Source organism: Salvelinus alpinus, chromosome 5 (assembly GCF_045679555.1).
Source record: "Salvelinus alpinus chromosome 5, SLU_Salpinus.1, whole genome shotgun sequence".
In the NCBI taxonomy this organism is placed as follows: Eukaryota; Metazoa; Chordata; class Actinopteri; order Salmoniformes; family Salmonidae; genus Salvelinus; species Salvelinus alpinus.
In genome coordinates, this window is record NC_092090.1 from 84,884,878 (window position 1) to 84,912,465 (window position 27,588).

Sequence of the window (27,588 nt, forward strand, 5' to 3'; positions counted from 1 at the left end):
TCACTGGTCACGATGGCTACACCCACCCGCAGCACGCGCTCCAGCAGGTGTATCTCACTGATCATCCCTAAAGCCAAAACCTCATTTGGACGCCTTTCCTTCCAGTTCTCTGCTGCCTGCGACTGGAACGAATTGCAAAAATCTCTGAAGTTGGAGACTTTTATCTCCCTCAACAACTTTAAAAATCTGCTATCCGAGCAGCTAACCGATCGCTGCAGCTGTACATAGTCCATCTGTAAACTACCCACCCAATTTACCTACCTCACCCCCCATACTGCTTTTATTTATTTACTTTTCTGCTCTTTTGCACACCAGTATCTCTTCTTGCACATGATCATCTGATGATTTATCACTCCAGTGTTAATCTGCTAAATTGTAATTATTCGATTTATTGCCTACCTCATGCCTTTTGCACACATTGTATATAGATTCTCTTTTTTTTCTACCATGTTATTGACTTGTTTATTGTTTACTCCATGTGTAACTCTGTGTTGTCTGTTCACACTGCTATGCTTTATCTTGGCCAGGTCGCAGTTGCAAATGAGAACTTGTTCTCAACTAGCCTACCTGGTTAAATAAAGGTGAAATAAAAAAAAAAAAAAAAAAAAAAGCCTCGCTAATGTTAGCCACCTAGCTAATGTTAGCCACAACAAATTGGAATTTGTTTAATATCATGTGTTCTGAAAATTTGTAACATATTGCATGAATTGCAATTCATAACATATCATACGAATTGTAATTCATAACGTATCATACGATATGGATGATGGACATCCACAAATTAATACATACCATATGAAACATAACATATCATACTAATTGGAGTGTCCAGGATTTACATTTTCTACAATATGTTATGTCTATCCCTGAGACCAGGTTGAGTAAATTGAAAGCAGGTGCTTTCACACAGGTGTGGTTCCTGAGTTATTTAAGCAATTAAAACATCCCATCATGCTTAGGGTCATGTATAAAAATGCCCAGTTGCCCATTATTTTGGCTACCATGGTTAGAAGAGATCTCAGAGGAGCATAGGGGGTTTAAAGTGTGTGTGTGTGTGTGTGTGTGTGTGTGACCAGATCTTAACCCAATTTAACAGATTCTGGAGCTGCGCCTCAGACACTGTTATCCACCACCATTAAAACATTTTTTTTATAAGATTGAATTTGTCATGGAAGAATGGTGTCACATCCCTCCAGTAGAGTTCCAGACACTATGCCAAGGCGCATTGAAGCTGTTTCTGCGGCTCGTGGTGGCCCAACGCCCTATTAAGACACTTTATGTTGGTGTTTCCAATATTTTGGCAGTTACCTGTAGTTACAAGGAGATTAAGGCACTGCTATGTTTCTATAATACCTAGGCTCATATGACAAAAGTAACACTAAATCAAGACTTCCAATTTAGAGTCTTCCTGCTTTAGAAATAGATTAGTTTAATTATCTATTTTGGCTAATAATACTGAACAAAAAATATAAACGCAACATGCAACAATTTCATTGATTTTACTGAGTTACACGAGGAAATCAGTCAACTGAAATAAATAAATTAGGCCCTAATCAATGGATTTCACGACTGGGAAGGGGCATGGCCATGGGTGTGCCTGGGAGGAAATAGGCCAATCAAATAGGCCCACCCACTTGGGAGACAGGCCCACCCACTGGGGAGACAGGCCCAGCCAATCAGAATGAGTTTTCCCCCACAAAAGGGCTTTATTACAGACAGAAATACTCCTCAATTTCATCAGCTGTCCAGGTGGCCGTTCTCAGATGATCTCACAGGTGAATAAGCCAGATGTGGAAATCCTGGGATGGCGTGGGTACACGTGGTCTGCGGTTGTGAGTAGGGCTATGATGGTCATGAAATTTTGTCAGCCTGTGATTGTAAAGCAAATAACTGCCAGTCTCATAGTAATTGACCGTTAATTAACATAAACACATTTAGCTTCTGCTGCCTTCCAAGCATAGCCTACAAGCCACTGAGGCAGACCTTTAGAACATCTACATTTAATAAATGTACCATCACAATAATTCCAATATTATTTTAGACAGGTTTAAAGAAACATGATATTAAGAAAATGTAGTCTATTTCATAAGAACAGAATAGCATACTTTGAGTTTGTCACGCCCTGAACATAGAGAGCCCTTGTTTCTCTATGGTGTAGTAGGTCAGGGTGTGACTAGGGGGTATTCTAGTTTATAATTTCTATGTTGTGTTCTAGTTTATATTTTCTAGGTTGGTGTTTTGTATGATTCCCAATTAGAGGCAGCTGGTAATCGTTGTCTCTAATTGGGGATCATATTTAAGTAGCTATTTTTCCCACCTGTGTTTGTGGGATATTGTTTTGTGTTTGTGCACCACGTAGTCACGGTCAGTTGTTCTTTTATTGATATATTTTGTTTAAGTTTCCCTTTGAATTAAATATGTGGAACTCAACATCCGCTGCGCCTTGGTCCCGTTCTTACGACAACGGTGACAAGAGTTGTCGTTATGTGAGGCCGTGATCTGGCTATGCCATATGGCTGTGGGTTACATTAGTTCATTTAGCAGACAAGATTTGCTTAAGAATTCGGTGGCATTATTTTATAGTATAAAGAATACAATTGAAAATAGAAACAATATTTTCTCAAAACAATTTGAGGTAGTACGCACATGCGGCTATTCTGTGCTGATCAGTTAACAAAGAAACATACTCCTATATGCTTAATTTAGAGAACTTAAGTTACATTAATAAATGATACCAACGTTGGGCGTATATGGTTTGATTTTTAATACATTCTAAGTCTGCATGATGCGACTCTAATGTTGATTTGAAAAAAGTCATGAGGCATGAGCTCTGCTTAGTTTTTTGCGCAGGTTATATGCACTTCATCAGTCTCTCATTCACAATTCGACAAGCACTTGATAATGCCTCAAGTTTCCCGGTGGCATCCCCTTTGTGTGATCATAATGCCTCCTAAAAATAATCCATGCCTTTTACGGCCAGTGGTCCGTTGTGCCCTTGGACTGAATATAATTATAATTCCCTTCTCCCGGGTGCATGCTCCGAAGGTCCTCTCACTCACATGGCTCTCCGTCATGTGACCAGTGAAGACAGACACATTCGGGACGCAACTGGACGCAACGCGTGTTCTTATCCAAATCCGAGGCGCATATTGAAGATATTGGAAGAACTGTCCACATTTACTTTTCGTCAACCAACAAGAGTTGACCTAACAAACAGCAAAAGCACTAGCCTATGTCAATCTACTATCCCCCATGGTGCAAAAGTTGACCTATTCTGTGCGAGAAAGAAATATTCCAAACCTAGTCTGGGACAGATGTTGGATGCGATAGATCCCAAATTAATACAACCACTAGCATAAACAACAAAAAAATTAAGCAATGAGGCAGACGCAACAGATCAGAACGTCAAAATGTTGATAAACTATTAGGCTATTTCTTCACATTATAAGCGCAGCAATGCCCACGTGGCAGTAGGCTATAAGCGCAAATGTTGCATTAATGGGAAAACACCATTCTCAAAAGTCACCACAAATGCGATTATACATGTAATGCTTTTTTGATAAAGGTGCATTTTTATGTTGAAGTTATCTTCCCCAGACTTGAAACTCACACACTGATTATGTATGCCAGTTAGGCTCTACACCAGTTGTAAAGCAGATTAATGTGCTTAATTTTAAGAAGTTATTTGGCCACTTTAGTTGTGATTCTAACCTTTTCAAAACATATAGGCCTATGGGCTAGGCTACATGATGTGTGCGACTATGATTTGAAAAAGTTGCAAAAAAAAGCCATGCACTGTTTCTTGCCTTAGTGCACGCACACAAGCTGGTCATCATTCACAAGTGATAATATGTATAATTCACAAGTGATAGGCTAATATTGTCACCTATCAGACTATTCTTGATTTAATTTTGTCTTTACATATACTAAATAATATGTGTTAAATTTGTTTTGATTTAGAAAGGTGCATGATAATGGTACAGTCTCGAAACAGGAGCAAGGGGGAAAAAACAACATTATATCTATGCACTTAAATAGCAAATGGAGGACACTTTTCCCATGGTTCATTTTCATGCCAGCCAGGTAGGCTATAGGACTGTTGTAAAGAGAAGCAATGTGCTTAATATTAGGAAAAGTTGAGAAATAACATAGTAGGCCTAGCCTATAGAAAACTGTTGGAATCCTCCTCTTTTTAATAGAGGCCATCACTCTGTTTTGTCACGCAATTCCATAGCCTATAGAAATGTTGCACAAGTTGTTCCTTGTCATGGTCTCTATTGCACCAAAGCCAGTGACCTCACAAGGTAAATATCTGTCAAGCGCCTCTAGGAAAGGAGTTCATTATTTTAATTGAACTCTTATCCAGAGCGCCTTTGAGAAGTAATTATGCTTAAGTTCCTTGCTCAAGGGCAAGTAGAAATGTTTTTCACCTAGTCGGCTCAGGGATTCGAACCAGCAAGCTTTTGGTTACTGGCCCTACACTCTTAACCGCTAGGCTATCTGCCACCCTTTATGGCAACTATCTACGCTCACTTTGTTTGTGTGTGTGCGTGCATGTGTGCGTGCACGCTTCAAATATAAATTTAGCTGTCTTTCCTGTTACTTTCTGGCTGGCTTCGTGATATAGCCTTCTGGTCTCGGTGTGAATACTGAAACATGTTCATACAGGTGTCATACATACTCATTTAGAGAGCGGAAACATGATGAAGTGTTCCTTAATTAAATAAGAGCAGGAGGCACATGTACATGTGAACTTTTTCTATCACTTGTATGTAGTTCATAAATACATTTGAAAGAATGTACATTCTGATGATTGGCCATCAAAACAAATGCAAAAGCTTCTATTAATGTACATTCCTCAACTGGATTTGAAATCTATTCAAACAAATGTGTGTGCCTAGCATATTGTGAGCGTGGTGCACATGCCATTATGGAAAGTGCCACATTTGATCCCCTACCTGCATTCTAACCCATGACCCACTCTGGTAATCAGGTGCCTGTAAAAAGACACCCCCACGTCCTATTCCCTAGCCCCTGCCCCCTACTCCTTCAATGTTACAGATCTGAAGGAACTGGGTCGTGCTCATTAGGCACCAAATAGAATAAAACTGACTGAAACCTGGCCTTGTCCAATAAAAAAACTCTTTATTTTTCGAAAACATTTTCCGTTGCATGCCTAATGAACACAACCCAGGATAGGTTCAAGCATGTAGGAACTCGGGATGGTTCTAATCTAGGGTTGTTTTCGTGGACCCTCGACAGCAAAAAGACACTGGAAGGTGTTTTTGAGAGGCTAACAGCTTGCTCTTACTGGGCATCGGAACCGTTGCTTGGTCACAGCTCAGTCTTAAACGTGAACATAAGAAACATCAGGGGGTGCAGCATTACGTTAAATGGCCCCTGAACAATAAGCCCCAACGGAACACAGTAGTCCCAGTGTGGGGAGGACTAGGGGAAACCAAAGCCCTGTTTGAATACTTTCATACATCCTTCCTGCCTCCCTTCCTTGGAGAAATCACTAATCTGGCAGTAGGATCCCAGTGGACAAAAACTGATTAAATCAATGTTGTTTTAGTCATTTCAACTAAAACTTGGAAAATCTACTTGGAAAACTGATTGGACTTGAAAAAAAAGTCATCGTAAGAGAATGTATTTTTTTCACTAACTTTTAACCTAAATCCAATGACATGTTTTTTGTTGATTTCACATTGAATTCACATTCAAACAAATGAAAAATCTAAACTAGACGTTGAACTGACATCTGTGACTAGTGGGATTCTTGCTTTAACATATGCAATCATGCTAGATCAGTGACTACTCCAATGAGGAAAGGAAGAAATTAAGTGTTTTCAAAAAGGGCCCTCATCTAGTAATACTTAGGACAAGTGCTCATTTCCTGAAGCCAGTATTTCGGTCTAAACCAATGGAATTAGCCCTGTAATTGGAGTCTGCAGTCTTTTGCAGCTTCTGGCATACCGTTCCGTTAGATCATATTGATTGCTCATTATGCAGATCTAAAACTTCACTTGGTTTCTTGTTGAAAAATTAACTGGCAAAAATATATACATTCTCCTCTTAAAAACATGTTTTTTCCCAAATGAATTAGCCATATATTAGACATACATATTTTCAATACTGCACATTCAATCTGGCAAAAAAGTAATGATTACAAAGCCAACATGGATGCTGCCATACAGTTGAAGTAGGACGTTTACATACACCTTGGCCAAATACATTTAAACTCAGTTTTTCACAATTCCTGACATTTAATCATAGTAAAAATTCCCTGTCTTAGGTCGGTTAGGATCACCACTTTATTTTAAGAATGTGAAATGTCAGAATAATAGAGAATGATTTATTTCAGCTTTTATTTTTCATCACATTCCCAGTGGGTCAGAAGTTTACATACACTCCATTAGTATTTGGTAGCATTGCTTTTAAATTGTTTAACTTGGGTCAAACGTTTTGGGTATCCTTCCACAAGCTTCCCACAATAAAATGGGTGAATTTTGGCCCATTCCTCCTGACAGAGCTGGTGTAACTGAGTCAAGTTTGTAGGCCTCCTTGCTCGCACACGCATTTTCAGTTCTGTCCACAAATTTTCTATAGGGTTGATTGAGGTCAGGGCTTTCTGATGGCCACTCCCAATACCCTGACTTTGTTGTCCTCAAGCCATTTTGCCACAACTTTGGAAGTATGCTTGGGGTCATTGTCCATTTGGAAGACCCATTTGCGACCAAGCTTTAACTTCCTGACTGATGTCTTGAAATGTTGCTTCAATATATCCACATCATTTTCTTCCCTCATGTCATCTATTTTGTGAAGTGCACCAGTACCTCCTGCAGCAAAGCACCCCCACAACATGATGCTGCCACCCCTGTGCTTCACGGTTGGAATGGAGTTATTCGGCTTGCAAACATAACGATGGTCATTATGGCCAAACAGTTCTATTTTTGTTTAATCAAACCAGAGGACATTTCTCCAAAAAGTACAATCTTTGTCCCCATAGGCAGTTGCAAACCGTAGTCTAGATTTTTTATGGCAGTTCAGGAGCAGTGGCTTCCTCCTTGCTGAGTGGCCTTTCAGGTTATGTCGATATAGGACTTGTTTTACTGTGGATATAGATACTTTTGTACCTGTTTCCTCCAGCATCTTCACAAGGTCCTTTGCTGTTGTTCTGGGATTGATTTGCACTTTTCGCACCAAAGTACGTTCATCTCTAGGAGACAGAACGCGTGTCCTTTTGAGCGGTATGACGGATGCGTGGTCCCATGGTGTTTATACTTGTGTACTATTGTTTGTACAGATGAATGTGGTACCTTCAGGTGTTTAGAAATTGCTCCCACGGATGAACCAGACTTGTGGAGGTCTACAATTTTTTTTCTGAGGTCTTGGCTGATTTTCCCATGATGTCAAGCAAAGAGGCACAGAGTTTGAAGGTAGGCCTTAAAATACATCCACAGGTAGACCTCCAATTGACTGAAATTATGTCAATTAGCCTATCAGAAGCTTCTAAAGCCATAACATTTTCTGGAATTTTCCAAGCTGTTTAAAGGCACAGTCAGCTTAGTGTATGTAAACTTCTGACCCACTGGAATTGTGATACAGTGAATTATAAGTGACATAATCTATCTGTAAGCAATTGTTGGAAAAATTACTTGTGTCATGCACAAAGTAGATGTCCTAACTGACTTGCCAAAACCATAGTTCGTTAACAAGAAGTTTGTGGAGTGGCTGAAACACTTAGGTTGGAGTCATTAAAACTTGTTTATGTAAACTTCCAACTTCAACTGTATATATAAATAATTGAGAGATGTACAATGATTATAGCATTCATAATTGCACTATGCCTCAATGTCAATTACAGGCTTATGTTTAGGGCATTGTTACAAAAAACGGATATACTCAGATAAATAACTGGGGGTCAGAGCCACTGGAGCCAATCAGAAGTGAGGGATTACTTTGGTACAAATTGTGCTCAATGCTCCGCCCCCTTTAACGTGGGAAACAACTAATCATCTCCACTGCTAACAAACTAAAACAGTCGGACAGCCGTGCTGTGATTGGACAATCAAAAGGACACAGCTGCATTGTGTTTGCTCAGTCTACGTGAGACCTCGGAGCTATGACTGGCTACCATAGCTGCATTTGCGGTGGCCCAGCTCAGTCCAGGCAGTGAAAGAAGACTAGCAGCCCCTCTGAGAGAATAACCTCTTTCAAAGGCAGATTCTCACATCTGACTGTCACCCATCAGTAGAGCAAGGTCCTCCATCCGCCAGTCCCTGCCTCTGTCTGGGCAAAAGAAAATAACCATTTCATACTTTAAGGATTACCAAACTCAAGCCTTTAATTAATAAAAAAGGGGCTTATGGTTACAACCGTCCACATACTCACAACCGGTCACTAGCGGAGTTCAGCTTCTACTGTCAATAGTATTATCATATCCTCACAATGGCCGCAAAACGATTGGCCACTACGATTGGCATTAACAACAACGACCCTATGGACTCCAGTGAATGAGTGTTTTGTCAGGCTTGGCTTACTGACTCAAACAAGTGGTTTTGGCATTCAACAATTAATACAAGATGGGGGAGAAAAGTATAACCAAAAACGTGGTGAAACACTAAAAAGGTCACACGTGCGCACGGTAAACTCTTGGATCCTTCAAAAGGCTGTGTCCTGTCTTGCCTCCAATACTCTTTCTAGTTAACAGCGTGAAAGGGAGCCTCGAGTTAACGCTACATCCTTTTGGCATCGGCGATAAATAGGACCTTAAAAAGCCTGGTACAGCACAACTTGATTCCAAAATAACTGACTCCTGACCCTAGGGACTGCGATGGGTGATGAGCATCATGATGCCCCCTCACTATACAGCCCAGTTAAATGACTGACCGCTGACCCTACTGTGTGGCTGATTGTACACGTCAAACGTTACTAAAGTGGATGCAATAATCAAAACAATAATTTCAAGAAATCAGTGTCAACACTTCTCACCCTTTCAGGGGGAAAAAATGTGTTCATTCATGAATTAGAACTCCAGAGGTCTTAGTTGACAAGCAGGAGAGTGGACGCCACAGACTGGCACTGGAATGGACCGACTAGATTGAATCAAAAACTAAATGGCGGGAGCACCTTGGAATCAAGTTCAGAGGCATTGGACAGAACCCAGCAGCCACATTGAGTGTCTTTAAAAAAAATAACGCTAAAAACAATTAGAATAATTGGAGGAACTGTGCTTTACATATCCAACATTGACCTTCAAACGCCCTAAACCCTTCAATCATGTTCTCTTTTAAATAGAAAAAAATAAAAGGGTCACCAATGGCAATAAATTAATATTATGCAACCATTATTTTTTTTCTTCACAGATTTGACAGTGAATAAGTTGGAGAAGGGTCTCTGGGCCCCAGCCTTGCTGTGCTCATGCTGAAGTTCCTTCTAATATTCGAACTCTATGGTTTCACACCAGGTTGTACTCCTTCAGGTTGAGCTGCAGGATGGTGTCTTTGACGGCGGCGAACACAAAGCGGATGTTCTCCGTGTCTGTGGCGCAGGTGAAGTGGGAGTAGATGATCTTGTCGCTATCTGGGTTCAGGTCCACAAACATCTTCAGGATGAACTCGCGGCCAGCCTGGGCATCTCTCTGGGGACCTATGTTAGAGACAAACATATTATAAGCCTTGTTATTACACATTATAAAAAGGCTCATGAATGCTTTTAACAAGTCATAAACCATTATACCCGTGGGCTTTAAGTAAAAGGGAAATATATTTTTCCCCAGAGGCCACTCACCGTCAAATTCTGGGAAGTAGTCGACCAGGTGGGAGTACATGATCTTCTCCTCCAAGAGGTCTTTCTTGTTGAGGAAGAGGATAACGGAAGAGTTCTGGAACCAGGGATATGTGATGATGGTCCTGAACAAGGCTTTACTCTCCTCCATTCGGTTCTGAGAGAGAAACGAGAGTAGAAGAACAGTTTAAGTACAGCTGCTTTCATTAAGAGGGATAGTTCAGCTACACTATCCCGTTAAGTACAGGTTTTAACATCGGAGAGAGAGATGGCCTCCAGATGCCTTTTCATTTCATCACTGGGCTGCTATGTACTTTTAATCTTTACATTCACTGCTAGACACACACCGCACCTCAAGTGATCCACAAAGTCCATTCTATGATGCCATATCCATTTAGACAAGAGTGTTGTCACAAATCTCTGCTCATTTGTGTGCGGTGCTCCACAAGCAATCTTTCAGGTCTCATTATTCTCAGATTTGCATGGAGGTTTGAAGTACAGGTGACAAAACGATCAAATTTCACAGCTTTACATCCAACCAACTGGTCTTATGCTGTTTCTATTGTATCGTCACCATAAACATTGTTTTTTCCCCTAAGGACACAGACAGTGAAAAAGCCAAGAGCATGCTGGAAACTGCTGGGAACAAACAGATGGTGTGCCTTCGAGAAAGTTCTGTCGCCCCGAGGCTGTATTCAAAACAGCTGTAGGAGTAATTTACAACTGCTTTCCAAGTGGAAGGGAAGTCTAGCTGAAAAAAGCAGTCTTATCTTCATTATTTTAAATAAGGAAAAGCCTTTCACCTTCAAAAGCGCAGAGGTGTGCCTCTAATACACGTGTCTATTGTACACCATAGTTGAGAGAGAAGACCATAGCCACAGATATTCACATTGTTGTCCATTGTAATAATGTAATTTGAGTGACAGAGTTGTACAACGTTTCAGAGACCTGTATTTAACTTGCTTTGTTGGATATTATTGGGAGTCCTATTGTCAAATGATGTAACTTCATGCAAAGTGCTGCTAACTAAATAGTCAAATAGGTGTACTTTGTTGGTGTGTCAGGGCCGGCGCCAGAACTAATCATTTGGACGGGCATTTGATTTCCATAGGTGGGTAAGGTTTTTTTTTGTTTTTATTTCTTCACAGGACCGCCTGTTTTTTTTTTATGGGTTTAATAGTAAAAGACATGTCATTTAACTGTAAAAATGTATTACCTTTTTAATGTGGCATTAACACAACCAGTAAATTTTTTTCATCTGATTGTCAAACCAATCACTTCAAAAATTAGGTTACTTTCGCACGTTCGTCCAAAATCATTCCAGCATCTGAACAGCATACTGTGCACCCGCCAACTTTCCTTTAATTCGCAAGTAGCTGAAACTCACTGGAGAAAGCATCTGAGCGAGCGATACAGCGCCCCTCTGTCTTACTATATATATCCGGGGTGGCAGGTAGCCTAGTGGTAAGAGCGTTGGGCCAGTAACCGAACGGTTTCTAGATCGAATCCCCGAGCTGACAAGGTAAAAACCTGTCGTTCTGCCCCTGATCATGGCAGTTAACCCTAGGCCGTAATTGAAAATAAGAATTTGTTCTTAACTGACTTGCCTAGTTAAATAAAAATAAAATATCCCATGTACCTGATGCTTTATGGCCAAAAAGAGTATGACATGCCATAACCCTTTTTGGCTAGACAGAATCAGATACATGGGCTACACATACTGAGACAGAGGGGCGCTGTTTAGCTCGCTTTAATGCTTTCTCTGAGATTGAGTCTGTCATTGCTCGTCTCAGTAAAAAATGATTAATATTTTAATATTTTATTTGGACAGGCAAGGAAGTACGGTAGGGCAGAACCCCTAAGCCCCACCCATAACGCCGGCCCTGTTGAGTGTGTGTGTGTTAAATAGACATACAGTACAGTTAACAACTCACCTCATTATCAGATTCTACAAGCACCTGGTCATACTCGCTTAGTGCCACCAGAAACATGATGGATGTGACGTTCTCAAAGCAGTGTATCCACTTCCTCCTCTCTGACCTCTGACCCCCCACGTCCACCATCCTGTCATTGGAACAGAGGAGCAACGTTAAGTGCAGATGATTTGAGTAGAGGTCGACCGATTATGATTTTTCAACGCCGATACCGATTATTGGAGGACAAAAAAAGCCGATGCCGATTTAAAAATTAAAAAAAATTATATAAAAAATGTATTTATATATATATCATACACACACATTTTTGTAATAATGACAATTGCAACAATACTGAATGAACAATGAACATTTTTATTTTAACTTAATATAATACATAAAATCAATTTAGTCTCAAATAACATGAGAACATACAGTGGGGCAAAAAAGTATTTAGTCAGCCACCAATTGTGCAAGTTCTCCCACTAAAAAAGATGAGAGAGGCCTGTAATTTTCATCATAGGTACACTTCAACTATGACAGACAAAATGAGAAAAAAAAATCCAGAAAATCACATTGTAGGATTTTTTATGAATTTATTTGCAAATTATGGTGGAAAATAAGTATTTGGTCAATAAAAAAAGTTTATCTCAATACTTTGTTATATACCCTTTGTTGGCAATGACAGAGGTCAAACGTTTTCTGTAAGTCTTCACAAGGTTTTCACACACTGTTGCTGGTATTTTTGCCCATTCCTCCATGCAGATCTCCTCTAGAGCAGTGATGTTTGGGGGCTGTTGCTGGGCAACATGGACTTTCAACTCCCTCCAAAGATTTTCTATGGGGTTGAGATCTGGAGACTGGCTAGGCCACTCCAGGACCTTGAAATGCTTCTTACGAAGCCACTCTTTCGTTGCCCGGGCGGTGTGTTTGGGATCATTGTCATGCTGAAAGACCCAGCCACGTTTCATCTTCAATGCCCTTGCTGATGGAAGGAGGTTTTCACTCAAAATCTCACGATACATGGCCCTATTCATTCTTTCCTTTACACGGATCAGTCGTCCTGGTCCCTTTGCAGAAAAACAGCCCCAAAGCATGATGTTTCCACCCCCATGCTTCACAGTAGGTATGGTGTTCTTTGGATGCGACTCAGCATTCTTTGTCCTCTAAACACAACGAGTTGAGTTTTTACCAAAAAGTTCTATTTTGGTTTCATCTGACCATATGACATTCTCCCAATCTTCTTCTGGATCATCCAACTGCTCTCTAGCAAACTTCGGACGGGCCTGGACATGTACTGGCTTAAGCAGGGGGACACGTCTGGCACTGCAGGATTTGAGTCCCTGGCGGCGTAGTGTGTTACTGATGGTAGGCTTTGTTACTTTGGTCCCAGCTCTCTGCAGGTCATTCACTAGGTCCCCCCGTGTGGTTCTGGGATTTTTGCTCACCGTTCTTGTGATCATTTTGACCCCACGGGGTGAGATCTTGCGTGGAGCCCCAGATCGAGGGAGATTATCAGTGGTCTTGTATGTCTTCCATTTCCTAATAATTGCTCCCACAGTTGATTTCTTCAAACCAAGCTGCTTACCTATTGCAGATTCAGTCTTCCCAGCCTGGTGCAGGTCTACAATTTTGTTTCTGGTGTCCTTTGACAGCTCTTTGGTCTTGGCCATAGTGGAGTTTGGAGTGTGACTGTTTGAGGTTGTGGACAGGTGTCTTTTATACTGATAACAAGTTCAAACAGGTGCCATTAATACAGGTAACGAGTGGAGGACAGAGGAGCCTCTTAAAGAAGAAGTTACAGGTCTGTGAGAGACAGAAATCTTGCTTGTTTGTAGGTGACCAAATACTTATTTTCCACCATAATTTGCAAATAAATTCATTAAAAATCCTACAATGTGATTTTCTGGATTTTTTTCCCTCATTTTGTTTGTCATAGTTGAAGTGTACATATGATGAAAATTACAGGCCTCTCTCATCTTTTGAAGTGGGAGAACTTGCACAATTGGTGGCTGACTAAATACTTTTTTGCCCCACTGTATGTTAAAACGAATCACCAGCTTTCATGGGTCTTCAATATTCCCAGTTAAGAAGTTTTAGGTTGTAGTGCAGAACGCAGAGCTTGTCTGCATGGTCCCCTGTCAGTCTGCTCCTCCGCGAAACACAGACCTTATTTGAAGTAGATCAACACATTCTCTATGGAAGACATGAACGGTAAAATAATGAAGGAACCCCTTTCAAGTTCAGCCGCAAGTTATTACAGGAATTATAACGCGTCGACTATTTCTCTCTAAACCATATACCTTTGACTTTATTCCGTTCCGTATTTTATCTAACGGGTGGCATCCATGAGTCTAAATATTCCTGTTACATTGCACAACCTTCAATGTTATGTCATAATTACGTAAAATTCTGGCAAATTAGTTCGCAAAGAGTCAGGCGGCCCAAACTGTTGCATATACCCTGACTCTGCGTGCAATGAACGCAAGAGAAATGACACAATTTCACCTGGTTAATATTGCCTGCTAACCTGGATTTCTTTTAGCTAAATATAACTTATGGTTAAGTACACATTGGAGCAATGACAGTCATTGATTGATTGTTTTTTATAAGATAAGTTTAATGCTAGCTAGCAGCTTACCTTAGCTTACTGCATTCGCGTAACAGGCAGGCTCCTCGTGGAGTGCAATGTAATCAGGTGTTAGAGCGTTGGACTAGTTAACTGTAAGGTTGCAAGATTGTATCCCGGGAGCTGACAAGGTTAAAAATCTGTCGTTCTGCCCGTTCCTAGGCCGTCATTGAAAGTAAGAATGTGTTCTTAACTGACTCGCCTAGTTAAATAAAGATTAAATAAAGGTGTAAAAATATTTTTACAAAAAAAATAAATGTTATTTATTTTTATTAATTTTTTTTAAATCGGCAAATCGGCGCCCAAAAATACCGATTTCCGATTGTTATGATAACTTGAAATCGGCCCTAATTAATCGGCGATTCCGATTAATCGGTCGACCTCAACTTGAGTACCACTAGAGTTGGCATGGAAATATACTGTAGGTCCTATTCGTGTTCGCTACATGATCATTGTTTTAGTGAACTTCCAAGCTGGTACTACACACTATTTATTAGGTACACCACCCCATTGCCAAAATGGTTCACTCCTACAGACAGTGTTCACGTGGCCTTGGGATGCTATATAAAAGCAGACCGACTGGCATCGAGGCATTCACTTACTGTTCAATTGAACATTAGAATGGGCAAAACGAGTGACCTAAGCGACTGAGCGTGGAATGGTCGTCAGTGCTAGGCACGCTGGTTCCAGTATCTCAGAAACGGTCTGTCTCCTGGGCTTTTCATGCACAACAGTGTCTACAGTTTACAGAGAATGCTGCGACAAACAAAAAAACGTCCAGTCAGCGGCAGTCCTGTGGTCGAAAACATCTCGTTAATGAGAGGTTGAAGGAGAACGGCGAGAATTGTGCAAATAACAGCACACTACAACAGTGGTGTCTAGAACAGTATCTCGGAATGACTAACTGGCCGGTCCTTGTCACGGACGGCTTCCAATCCTATCAGCTAGAAACAAGAAGAAGCGGCTCCAGTGGGCGTGTGATCACCCACACTGGACAATGGAGGAGTGGAAAAACATCACCTGGTCTGACAAATCCCGGTTCCTGTTACATCATGCTGATGGCAGAGTCGGGATTTGGCATAAGCAGCATGGGTCCATTGCCCCATCCTGCCTGGTGTAATGGTGAAGGGAATGTTTTCCTGGCACACATTAGGTCCCTTCATACCAATTGAGCAACATTTCAATCCCCTGAAGAACTATGGCTGTTCTGGAGGAAAAGGTAGGGTCCAACCCGGTACTAGATGGGTGTACCTAATAAACTGGCCACTGAGTGTAGATGCCCCAAGAATATAACATCAATTGATAGAGCTATATCCTGCCTGTTTGGCCCTGTCCGGGGGTATCATCAGATGGGGCCACAGTGTCTCCTGACCCCTCCTGTCTCAGCCTCCAGTATTTATGCTGCAGTTGTTTATGTGTCGGGGGGCTAGGGTCAGTCTGTTATATCTGGAGTATTTCTCCTGTTTATCCGGTGTCCTGTGTGAATTTAAGGATGTTCTCTCTAATTCTCTCTCGGAGGACCTGAGCCCTAGGACCATGCCTCAGGACTACCTGGCATGATGACTCCTTGCTGTCCCCAGTCCACCTGGCCGTGCTGCTGCTCCAGTTTCAACTGTTCTACCTGCGGCTATGGAACCCTGACCTGTTCACTGGACGTGCTACCTGTCCCAGACCTGTTGTTTTCAACTCTCTAGAGACAGCAGGAGTGGTAGAGATACTCTCAATGATCGGCTATGAAAAGCCAACTGACATTTACTCCTGAGGTGCTGACTTGTTGCACCCTCCACAACTACTGTGATTATTATTATTTGACCATGCTGGTCATTTATGAACATTTGAACATCTTGGCCATGTTCTGTTATAATCTCCACCCGGCACAGCCAGAAGAGGACTGGCCACCCCTCATAGCCTGGTTCCTCTCTAGGTTTCTTCCTTGGTTTTGGCCTTTCTAGGGAGATTTTCCTAGCCACCGTGCTTCTACACCTGCATTGCTTGCTGTTTAGGGTTATAGGCTGGGTTTCTGTACAGCACTTTGATATATCAGCTGATGTAAGAAGGGCTATATAAATACATTTGATTTGGTCTGTTCTCCCCACTACATCAATATGGAAGTGGAATAGTACATATAATCAGTGGCTAGTGTGAGAACTGAGACAATCCTTCATCTCAGGGTGTCATTCTATTCCATTGTTGCTTTGTTAGAATAGAATAGCCCAGTGAGCTTGATGGTTGGCATACCTGAAGATGACACTCTGGAGGTCAAAGGGGTACTCGATGATGCCCGTAGTGGGGACCCTAACTCTCAGCACATCCTGCTGAGTGGGAAGGTAAGAGGCCTCTGAGATCCGGTCCAGCGCATTCATGTAACTACGGAGACAAAAAAAGTATTGTGAGTGCCCACTGACAGTGTGAGTGCCCACTGACAGTGTGAGTGCCCACTGACAGGTGATGATAATATATGAAAGTATAGAAAAAAATGACCAAAGACATGGTTGGATATTTTAAGTTGGCAGCCTAGGGAACATTCGACCATGAAATATCGTATTTACTAACTATTTACTAACTATTTGACCATAGATAAAGTACAGTATTTATAACATCGTGGGGATTGAAGTCAGCAACTCGCAGGAATGGCCTTCATAAGTAGAGTTAGAGATCTCATTTACTCACTATTTGGTAGAGTCCGACAGCTGGTACTCCCGTCTCCTATCGTAAGCTTCCTGGATGCCTGGATCGTTCCATAAACACTTGATGGCGTCTATGTAGGGGTTTGCCAACGTGCTGACTTTCTCCACATCCACCTCTCGGACCACGTTAGCGTTGCCCTGAGAGGAAAAAAAATGATTAGGGTCTAACCTCCAGGTTAGACTTTCAGTCGACAGAAACAAACATATCAATTAAAGGACATCAATTCAAGGTTCTATGTGTCTGAAATGGGACTAAAGCATAACCCAGGCAGAGGCAGGCAATCTTGACGGTTGATAAGTATGGCCGCGTTCCAGGTGGTCTATTTTGTAGCGCACAGATGATCAGATCCCATGACTCCTGGAGAGGTGTTTAATTAACATCTCAGGAAGTCCAATAATATCATATAGGAATCTTCTGAGATGCACAGCCTGCAAAAAAATAACCTAAAACGCGACCTTTTTCTTTCACTATGCCGTTCCACAGATGACTCTTAGGGCCTAATATGAAGCTACAACATAGCCCAACTCCAGAAGTATCATGTTCTAATGTTACTTACAAAAAGGAAAATGAATTCCCCTATGTCACATGACTGTCTTCACTTCCTTATCTGGCCTCACCTCATGACTTATTTCTACTGTACCTTGTTACCAAAACCCCAAAAGGAAGTGATTGTTTTTTCCTGGTGACAACCTGGGAATGACATGCTACTGCCCCCTGTTGAAGGTATCCAATCATTAAGCCAGCACAACAGGAAAATACCACAGGCTTCATATACAATACAGGCCACTTGTGATTTAATCAATAAGACTATATGAACACTAACGAACAACAGATAAACCACTGAACATACATAAGGGAACCATCCTATCCTCAAATAACAACATGAGACTACATGGTCAGATGTCACACCAGGCCTAGGGATTCAAATGAGACATGGCCAGTCGATAACAGATAGGTCTCAGTTCCTCTATTGGCCAGTTTCATGTGGAATTACTTGCAGTTCTAAATGTGACTTGAGAACTTTATTTTCTGAGACCCAACTTATTGTAACTGGAAGGGAATAGCACCACTATTTGGTCAAACGAATAAGCAGAATTAGGTTTAGTACACCAGATGACTTTCCTCTCACTCACACACAAACCCTTGGCTGGATGACATGGAGGGGGGTTGGATGAGCATGACAGGAAGACACAGGAAGTGCCAAAACAGACAGGATGTGATTGTGGACGACTGTTCCATGAAAGATAGCATAAAGGAGGAGATTACTCTCAGTAACACATCTCTCTCATTCTCACTGTCACACACACACACACACACACACACACTTCCATTCCCTCTTTCCCTCCTTACCTTGTTGTGCTCATATTTGTAAGGGATCCTTAGGGTCTCTGTGGCGCGGATCATGGACTGCATGGCAGTGAAGATGTTCTGGTACACCAGCTTGGTGAAGCCTCGCTTGTCCTCGTCTGAGTAGCCGGCACCATGGATGATTCTCATCTGTTTAATGAAGGTGCTCTTCCCACTCTCTCCAGTACCTGGTAAAAGGGGAGAGGGTTGAGGTGAGGATGGGGAAGGAAGGAATACATGGGTAATTGAAGAAGTGCGAGGCACTATATCCAGACAAGGATAGCATCTGGACAAACAAACCAAAATCCATAATCACCTATTACAGCCCTATTCACATTCAGACACACACACAATCTCCTTTCCCGGCTGCTCCTGCCAGCTCCTTCGATTTCTTGACCTGGTCAGTGACCAAGAACAACATCTCTATGGATACAATAACTATTGTGATGTGCGATCTGGATCCTGGAGAGATCCTTAACAGAGGTCCTCAACAGAACCTAAATGTACCTCTACCACCCTAGTCATAGACTGTTCTCTGCTACCGCACAGCAAGCAGTACCAGAGCGCCAAGTCTAGGTCCAAGAGGTCCAAACAGCTTCTACCCCCAAGCCATAAGACTCCTGAACATCTAATCAAATGGCTACCCAGTCAATTTGCATTGCTCCCCCCTCTTTTACACCACTGCTACTCTCTGTTATTATCTATGCATAGTCACTTTAATAACTCTACTTACATGTACATATTACCTCGACCAACCGGTGCCCCCGCACATTGACGCTGTACCGGTACCCCCGGTATATAGTCTCGCTATTGTTATTTTACTGCTGCTCTTTAATTACTTGTTCCTTTTATTTCTTATTCTTATTTTTTAAACTGCATTGTTGGTTAGGGGCTTGTGAGTAAGCATTTCACTGTAAGGTCTACACCTGTTGTATTCGGCACACGTGACTAAGAATTTGATTTGATACACAGGGCCAACATAATAATGAGGTATCTTATCTCCATCAAACCACAACTGGAGTTTAATATCCTATACTAGTTCTACACAGGGACAACATAATGATGAATTAGTCAGGATGTGTCCCAAATGTCTCCCTATTCCCTTTATAGTGCACTTATTTTGACCAATGAGCGTTTGTCAAAAAATAAAAAAAATAAAAGTGCACTGTAAAGTGAATAGAGTGTCATTAGGGACACAGTCATCACTGTCGTCCCCCTTCCCCCCCCACACAGTTCTGAGAGGAGATAGAAGAACCTCTTCATTTACATGAAGCTGTAAATAAGGAGAGGAGGGGAGGGCAAGCAGGTGTGTCCTGGGGGAGAAAGTGAGCAACTCTGGGTCAGAGATGGACCACGTCCCTGGTGAATGACTGATAACTAGAGATAGTAGACATGAAACCATCAACTGGTCTTTGGCTGGGACTGAAACCAGTGGACTACAGACAGCTGGTCCTGTTGTAAAGTACATGTCGATCTTTTGCAGACTAAGGGTGTTGCCAGGCATATGGTTAGGGTCCTACAGAAAGTGTTAAAGTGGTACCCTCTAACCCAGAGTCCCCCCAAACACAGCAACACAGGAAGTAGAGAAAGCTACAATGTTTTGGGATCATACATACAGCATGTTGGGAAATTGAGTTAGAACCACACAGATCTTGTAAAGACCGAAGATTACCTGCACTTAATTTAGCTTGCTGAGATACTAGTGATTACATTGGAGTTTAGAGGATGGGGAATATGTTGTTACAATGTTGCCAACTGGACTAGTTTATATATGTGGTAAGGTGGCAGTCTATATCAGGGGTTCACAAACTTTTTTGCTTCATGGCCCACCAATTGAGGTGTCTTTTGAGTCGCAATCAACCATAAGGGTTGAGTGGTGAAAAAACATACACAGACCAAATAATAAGTAAAAAATATAAATCTGGCATCAGAGGGAACATGTATTTTTAAAGCTAATTTCCTGCGATTTTAAACATGTTGGCATGGAGCTGAGAGAATTTTGCAGTTTAAGCTAATTCTATGCATTTTGATATGGCTAATGCTGTGTTCATATGCTCGAACATTATAACAAAATCATGTAAGTTCTCAAAAATATAGAAAAATATATAAGTCCCTTATCTTTTCTACATACTTTATTTGATTTTAGTCATTTAAGTTCACACTTAAATGTAAATGTATATATATTTTTAAATAACAAAATATATTTGTTTTTGAAATGCACAAAAAAAATGGCATCCCGCGACCCACCCGGACCCCTGCCGGGACCCACAAGTGAGTACCGACCCACAGTTTGGGAACCAATGGTCTATACAGTGGTGGAAAAAGTACCCAGTAGTCATACTTGAGTAAAAGTAAAGATACCTTAATAGAAAATTACTCAAGTAAAAGTGAAAGTCACCCAGTAAAATACTACTTGTGTAAAAGTATTTGGTTTTAAATATACTAAATTATCAAAATTAAATGCTCAAATATACTTAAGCATCAAACGTAAAAGTATAAATCATTTCAAATTCCTTATATTAAGCTAACCAGACGGAACCATTTTCTTGTTTTTTTACATTTACGGATAGATAGGGGCACACTCCAATACCCAAACAAAATTAACAAACAAAGCATGCGTGTTTAGTGAGTCCACCAGATCATCAGTTGGGATGACCAGGGATGTTCTCTTGATACGTGTGTGAATTGGACCATTTCCCTGTCCTGCTAAGCATTCAAATAACGAGTACTTTTGAGTGTCAGGGAAAATTAATGGAATAATAATAAGTACATTATTTTCTTTAGGAATGTAGTGTTGTTAAAAATAAGTTGTCAAAAATATAAATACTTAAAGTACAGATACCCCAAAAAACAACTTAAGTAGTACTTGTATTTTTAGTACTTAAGTACTTAACACCACTGTCTATAGAGCATTGATGTGATTGTTACAAACAGAGCAGCAGGTAAATCAGGCCTAAACCATAGAGACCAGTACTAATGTGTTCTAATGCTCCGTTTGTAAACAAGTGGGAGGTGGGATTTACCAGTTGTGAAGTTGTAAATACCAGTTGGATGCATTCACGTACTTTGAAGTCGTTGATAAATGCTGATTGACAAGATGCGTAAACCATAACCTAAATGTACAGCGATCAAGCTTGTAAGCAATTTAAAGAGTTAAAAAAAACACATTTATAGTTTGCTTTTTATAAATACTGTTTTGTTACGTTTAACTGCCGAAAATGCTGTTTGAGGTCATTTCCTTAGCAGGTGACGTTTTTCCGCATGTGGGAGAAATCGGAGCTCAGGGATGATCGACGAGTTTCCCACTAATAATTACCAGTTGGAGGGTCGTTCAAGTGGATTTTTCCTAGTCGTAAGTGGTAAATTCCCACTTGGTTACGAACACAGAATAAGGCTGGCCTGTATCAAGGCAGCAGTCTTCCCCCATCACTCTACCAGCTTCTTTCACATGGATTACATCATAACATTGACACAAGTAATTTTTTAGGGAACTAACGCAATTTTGGAAATATTACATCATAGACAGACTGCTTGTATTTTTTTTTACTGTGAATTGTGCATCTACTTTCTATGAGGACGTGTAGCTGTAGACAACAAAAATGATGGTCAAGGATAAATACAATAATAATGAAGTAGCCTAACATAATACATTTAATTTATAGTGCTTTCTATTATAATATTGATGTTCTTATATTATGCATCTGAAGTATCCTATACACTTGCACCAGACAGTCCAATGGTATGTGATAGAATACATGTTACCCAGGATCCCACCTGAATTCACAAACAGACTGCTTTAGGGGTGGTCCCATCAAGATACTTTAGGTAAGGCGTCAGCATTCTTCAGTTCGGCTGGCGGTTAGTCAAAGTTGGCTAGGTGAACCGAACAAGTGTGCTGGCATACTCTCTTCAAAGACCTTCGCTTGAAAACCATAAAAAACACAATAGTATTGTTTGTCCATTTTGAGATGCCGTAGCCAGTATACAGTTCCTCAAAATAGTCTGAATTAATCTAAGATAATTTAAGAATCGGTCATTAATCTGTCATCATTTTGCAGAGGAGATCTTAGTCATGCAATTTTACATCTAACTAATATGTTTGGTGCAGTATTTCCCAATGAAAACGTGCATAAAAAGGAGTAGTCTCTCGTTGAATGACCACAAAGACTTTATTGAAGAATCTCTACTGTTAACCAATCACCAACGAACGGGCGTAGACTTCAACGCCGAACTTCGGCTTGCCTCTAGAAAAAAAATGGTGTGCCTGGTCAGCCGAAAAAACCCTCACCAAAGTCCAAAACGTCCTCATAGTATATGCACAAACTCTTCTGAACTGTTTTGGCTGGGAAGCATGTGGACGCTTTTAAGGCAAGGTTTGGCTCAATTCCAATTAAAGGCAGTCAATTCAGGAAGTTAACACAAATTACATTTTTACACAAATTACGTTTTTAAACTTCTTCTGTGATGACAAAGAGCCAATGAGCAGACTGAGGCTCCACCTGTTTGCACTCAACGTGGAGTGTCAGAACTCTATAGGGTTTGCCTGGTTCTAGAGACCCCCTGTATTCTGAGTGGTGTATGAGGGGTTGCATTCAAGTAAGGAAACTGACACATGGCCAATGCTCTAGTATAGTTACAATATAATAATAATACAATTACGCCATTTAGCAGACGGGTTTATCCAAAGCGACTTACAGTGACTTAGGAACCCACTATTCTGGAGAAGGATGCAATTGTGTTCCACAATTCAGGGCGTTCCTGCATGTGGGCATTCCTGCATCTGCAGGAACCCCTTTTTATACTTCTATTGGTACATGTTAAGTTTGGACAGGTGGAAGCTCTCCAGTACGGTAGGTGGTGTTATTGCACAATAATGTTGGATGCCAGAAGAAGGGGCGGGACCGACAACGGTAGCTAGCTAGCCGTACATGGGTAGCCAGTGTCCTTCGCCGCCGGCTGTTAGGCACTGTTTTAATGCAGTTCTGTTATCGACTGTGAAGGCAAGTTTTCGACAGGTGGGAGCGAAGGACACTATGTGCTAGCTTAGCCAGCTAGTCCTAAGGAGGACTCTGGCAAACAGCAAGCGGGAGGCGAGGGCAATACCGTCTGCTAGTTAACTAGCAAGCACACGGTGTCGCTAACTATCAAGCTAGCTAACACACCGTGTCGCCCCAGCCTCCCCGTGCTGTGCAAGTGGGAGGTGACCGATAGACAGTGTGCTTCGCTCCCACCAATCGAGCACTGTTTTCCTGCAATTCTGTTAACTACGGTGAGGCCAGGTGTTTGGCAGGCAGGAGCAAAGGACACTGTCTACCGGTGTCGCTCCCGCTAGCTAGCAAGGAATGCCCACATGCAGGAACGCCCTGAATTGTGAGCTGCAATTGCACACTATTGCTATCCTGGCTAACTGAGCTACATTCTTCTTAAAGAATGTCAATGAAGCAAAAAGGTCAACAATGCTAAAGTTCACTGTATATGCACTCCCCAAACTCATTTGGGGACAGTCATTTAACAACTGTTGGACTTCTTCGATACACCCATAAAACTAAAGTGAACGATCACTGTTAGCGTGTTAGTAATAGAGGTCGACCGATTAATCGGAATGGCTGATTAATTAGGGCCGATTTCAAGTTTTCGTAACAATCGGAAATCGGTCATTTTGGACACCGATTTTGCCATTTATTATTTTTTTTTAACACCTTTATTTAACTAGGCAAGTCAGTTAAGAACACATTCTTATTTTCAATGACAGCCTTGTTCAGGGGCAGAACAACAGATTTTTACCTTGTCAGCTCAGGGATTCAATCTTTCAACCTTACGGTTAACTAGTCCAACACTCCAACCACCTGCCTCACGAGGAGCCCGCCTGTTACGCGAATGCTGTAAGAAGCCAAGGTAAGTTGCTAGCTAGCATTAAACTTATCTTATAAAAAACAATCAATCAATCATAATCACTAGTTAACTACACATGGTTGATGATATTACTAGTTTATCTAGCGTGTCCTGCGTTGCATATAGTCGATGCAGTGCGCATTCGTGAAAAAGGACTGTCGTTGCTCCAACATGTACCTAACCATAAACATCAATGTGAACTAATTTGCCAGAATTTTACGTAATTATGACATAACATTGAAGGTTGTGCAATGTAACAGGAATATTTAGACTTATGGATGCCACCCGTTAGATAAAATACGGAACGGTTCCGTATTTCACTGAAAGAATAAACGCTTTTGTTTTCGAGATGATAGTTTCTGGATTCGACCATATTAATGACCTACGGCTCGTATTTCTGTGTGTTATTATGTTATAATTAAGTCTATGATTTGATAGAGCAGTCTGAGCGATGGAAGGCACCAGCAGGCTCGTAAGCATTCATTCAAACAGCACTTTCGTGCGTTTTTCCAGCAGCTCTTCGCAATGCTTCAAGCATTGAGCTGTTTATAACTTCAAGCCTATCAACTCCCGAGATTAGGCTGGTGTAACCGATGTGAAATGGCTAGCTAGTTAGCGGGGTGCGCGCTAATAGCGTTTCAAACGTCACTCGCTCTGAGACTTGGAGTAGTTGTTCCCCTTGCTCTGCATGGGTAACGCTGCTTCGAGGGTGGCTGTTGTCGATGTGTTCCTGGTTCGAGCCCAGGTAGCGGCGAGGAGAGGGATGGAAGCTATACTGTTACACTGGCAATACTAAAGTGCCTATAAGAACATCCAATAGTCAAAGGTATATGAAATACAAATCGTATAGAGAGAAATAGTCCTATAATTCCTATAATAACTACAATCTAAAACTTCTTACCTGGGAATATTGAAGACTCATGTTAAAAGGAACCAACAGCTTTCATATGTTCTCATGTTCTGAGCAAGGAAGTTAAACGTTAGCTTTCTTACATGGCACATATTGCACTTTTGCTTTCTTCTCCAACACTTTGTTTTTGCATTATTTAAACCAAATTGAACATGTTTCATTATTTATTTGAGGCTAAATTGATTTTATTGATGTATTATATTAAGTTAAAATAAGTGTTAATTCAGTATTGTTGTAATTGTCATTATTACAAATAAAAAATTTAAAAAAATTTAATCAGCCGATTAATCGGTATCGGCTTTTTTTGGTCCTCCAATAATCGGTATCGGTGTTGAAAAATCATAATCGGTCGACCTCTAGTTAGTAATGACCCGTTTCTTCTGTGAATTACCAATACTGCATTTCAAAGAATTGTTGCGGCTACTGCTGTGCAGAAAGTGTGAGGAAAACAGTTTACTGATCCATGTCCTATGAGCTGGCTTTCAGTTCAGGCAGCTAGGAGTTAATTTGATTACATCTGCCCATTTCAAACCAAGTCCATTTACAACCCAGCCTTTTTACATAAGTAACTTTCATCATACAGTATGCTAGGCCTATATCCAAAACGGATCATAACAGACAGACTTGAATAATGAATAGTAACTTAGTAAAAGATGGTCCATTAAACCTACATTCTAGGATAAAAAAATTAACAAAACGTTTTCCCTGCCACTTTTCCTGATATAGGCCTATACAGAAGCTGAGGGATGGAGCTGGGGAAATGTAACCCCTCTCAAATTCATAGACATAGCTCTAGATGCAAGAACTGACAATCCATGACATCCACATGATACCTTCAAAATATGTTTAAAGCTATTAGCCTATTTCTTGCTTAAGGTCTTCATGTTTGTAAACACGAATAAACCTTTATATTTTGGGGGTGTGATAGAAAAAGACAGTTGTGCTAAGCATTAGGCATTCATAAATTATATTCTTCATGAGTCAATGGGTAGGTTAAATGTCAGGAATTGAAATGACCATTGAACAGAAAGCCGTATCCCAGTGTACCTTTAAAAAAAGGCTGTCTTATTCGGAGACGTGGGAGAGTCGCGTGCACAGATTGTTGGGCCAAACTTTCCGACTCGAAACATTCAAGAACGTGTGTTATATGTAGTGCACAGTGCAGGTAAACACTCGTTTAGCTCAGGATTTCTCGACCCTGTAATTGCTACCAATAAAACGCCTAGACTTTGGCCTCGTCCGTAAACAGACAGAAACCACAAGTCTACCATCCTAGTTACTACCTATTGAAATTAATAGTTGAATGGTTCGTGCGATTAAAAAAAAAAGATAAATGGTAGCAATATTCAAATAAAATTGCTTTGGAACACTTGAGATTGATAGAACTGCTACAATTTGGCATGTGTGGCTGGCTACAAAGTTAGTCTGGTTTTCAGGAGTAGCTCGCGCAGCACCACCCAAAATGAATTTTCGCCTTTATTTGCATCACTCATCATCACCACTAGCTTACCGAGAAGCAACAGCTTCAATTCCCGGCGAGCATCCCTCTTATCGCGGCGGAGCTGTCTTTCGATCTCGTCGTTGATCCGCCTGGATTCTTTCGCCTCCTCGCTTAGGCAACACGCCATTATGGCGTCTAGGGTCATTCTTTTAAAATCACCTTTCCTTCTTCTTTATGCACTACGCAGATTCCAGTTGCGATAAATGATAACAATTAACGGATATCAAATCACGCCATTACAGCTGCAAAAAAAACATGGACGTGTTATAATGTGGCATAGCCTGGGGAGAGAGGAAAATGTATAGGCTATTTGAGAAATTGTTGCCCCCCCTCCCCCGTTTCGTTTCGCTTCGCTTTCTGACGGACTGCCAGTCAGCAAACAGTGGCTCGGGGAGTTAACTAAATGTCAGAAATTCTAATTGGGTAGTCTGATTTTCCTCCTAAATATGATCATCAGAACGGTTTAAAACAATCATACGTAATGTTCTACAATCATACGTAATGTTCTATGTGATAAGCATTCTCATTCTTGCCCAGTCATCCTCTTCACATATTTTTTTAAAGCATGTCTTCGTATCGTAATAGTCCCATAATCCATTCGATGAGAAAATACATGAATAAACGACTCCCGGGCGTGGTAAGGCCGAATATGGCGGATTTACACTCCAATCCGCTAGGCAGGAATACTGTTATTGACCTCCGACGCAAGAAAACACAAGAAAAAACGCACCAATCTCATGTTAGCCTACTTCCCAAAACGGAAAAACGCGTCATCCGTGTGCTTTCAAAAACAGGGAAATTTTAATTATTCTGCTATACGTTTGCCTATAATAAAGTTTGAAAAAAATACGTTTTTCGTTCAGCCTTCCCCTGTCCTCAATTCTCCATGTGTTTTTATAACAGACATCCACTCCTAGCC

General features: G+C 41.1%; 1 protein-coding gene across 2 annotated transcripts; it reads right to left on the bottom strand.

Moving 5' to 3' along the window:
- Nucleotides 1-7,748: 7,748 nt before the first annotated feature.
- On the bottom strand, nucleotides 7,749-27,588 carry LOC139577127 (guanine nucleotide-binding protein G(q) subunit alpha). 2 transcript variants are annotated; one of them, XM_071403974.1, is made up of 7 exons: nucleotides 26,679-27,588; nucleotides 18,370-18,554; nucleotides 17,002-17,156; nucleotides 16,570-16,698; nucleotides 11,724-11,853; nucleotides 9,793-9,946; nucleotides 7,749-9,651 (listed from the first exon to the last, which is right to left on the bottom strand). In XM_071403974.1, exons 1-7 carry the CDS (start codon nucleotides 26,812-26,814, stop codon nucleotides 9,461-9,463), a joined length of 1,080 nt encoding a protein of 359 aa, XP_071260075.1. In that variant the 5' UTR covers nucleotides 26,815-27,588; the 3' UTR covers nucleotides 7,749-9,460. The 2 variants fall into 2 exon arrangements, with proteins under 2 accessions (XP_071260075.1, XP_071260074.1); XM_071403973.1 differs by having other exon boundaries at nucleotides 8,322-9,946; nucleotides 26,679-26,956.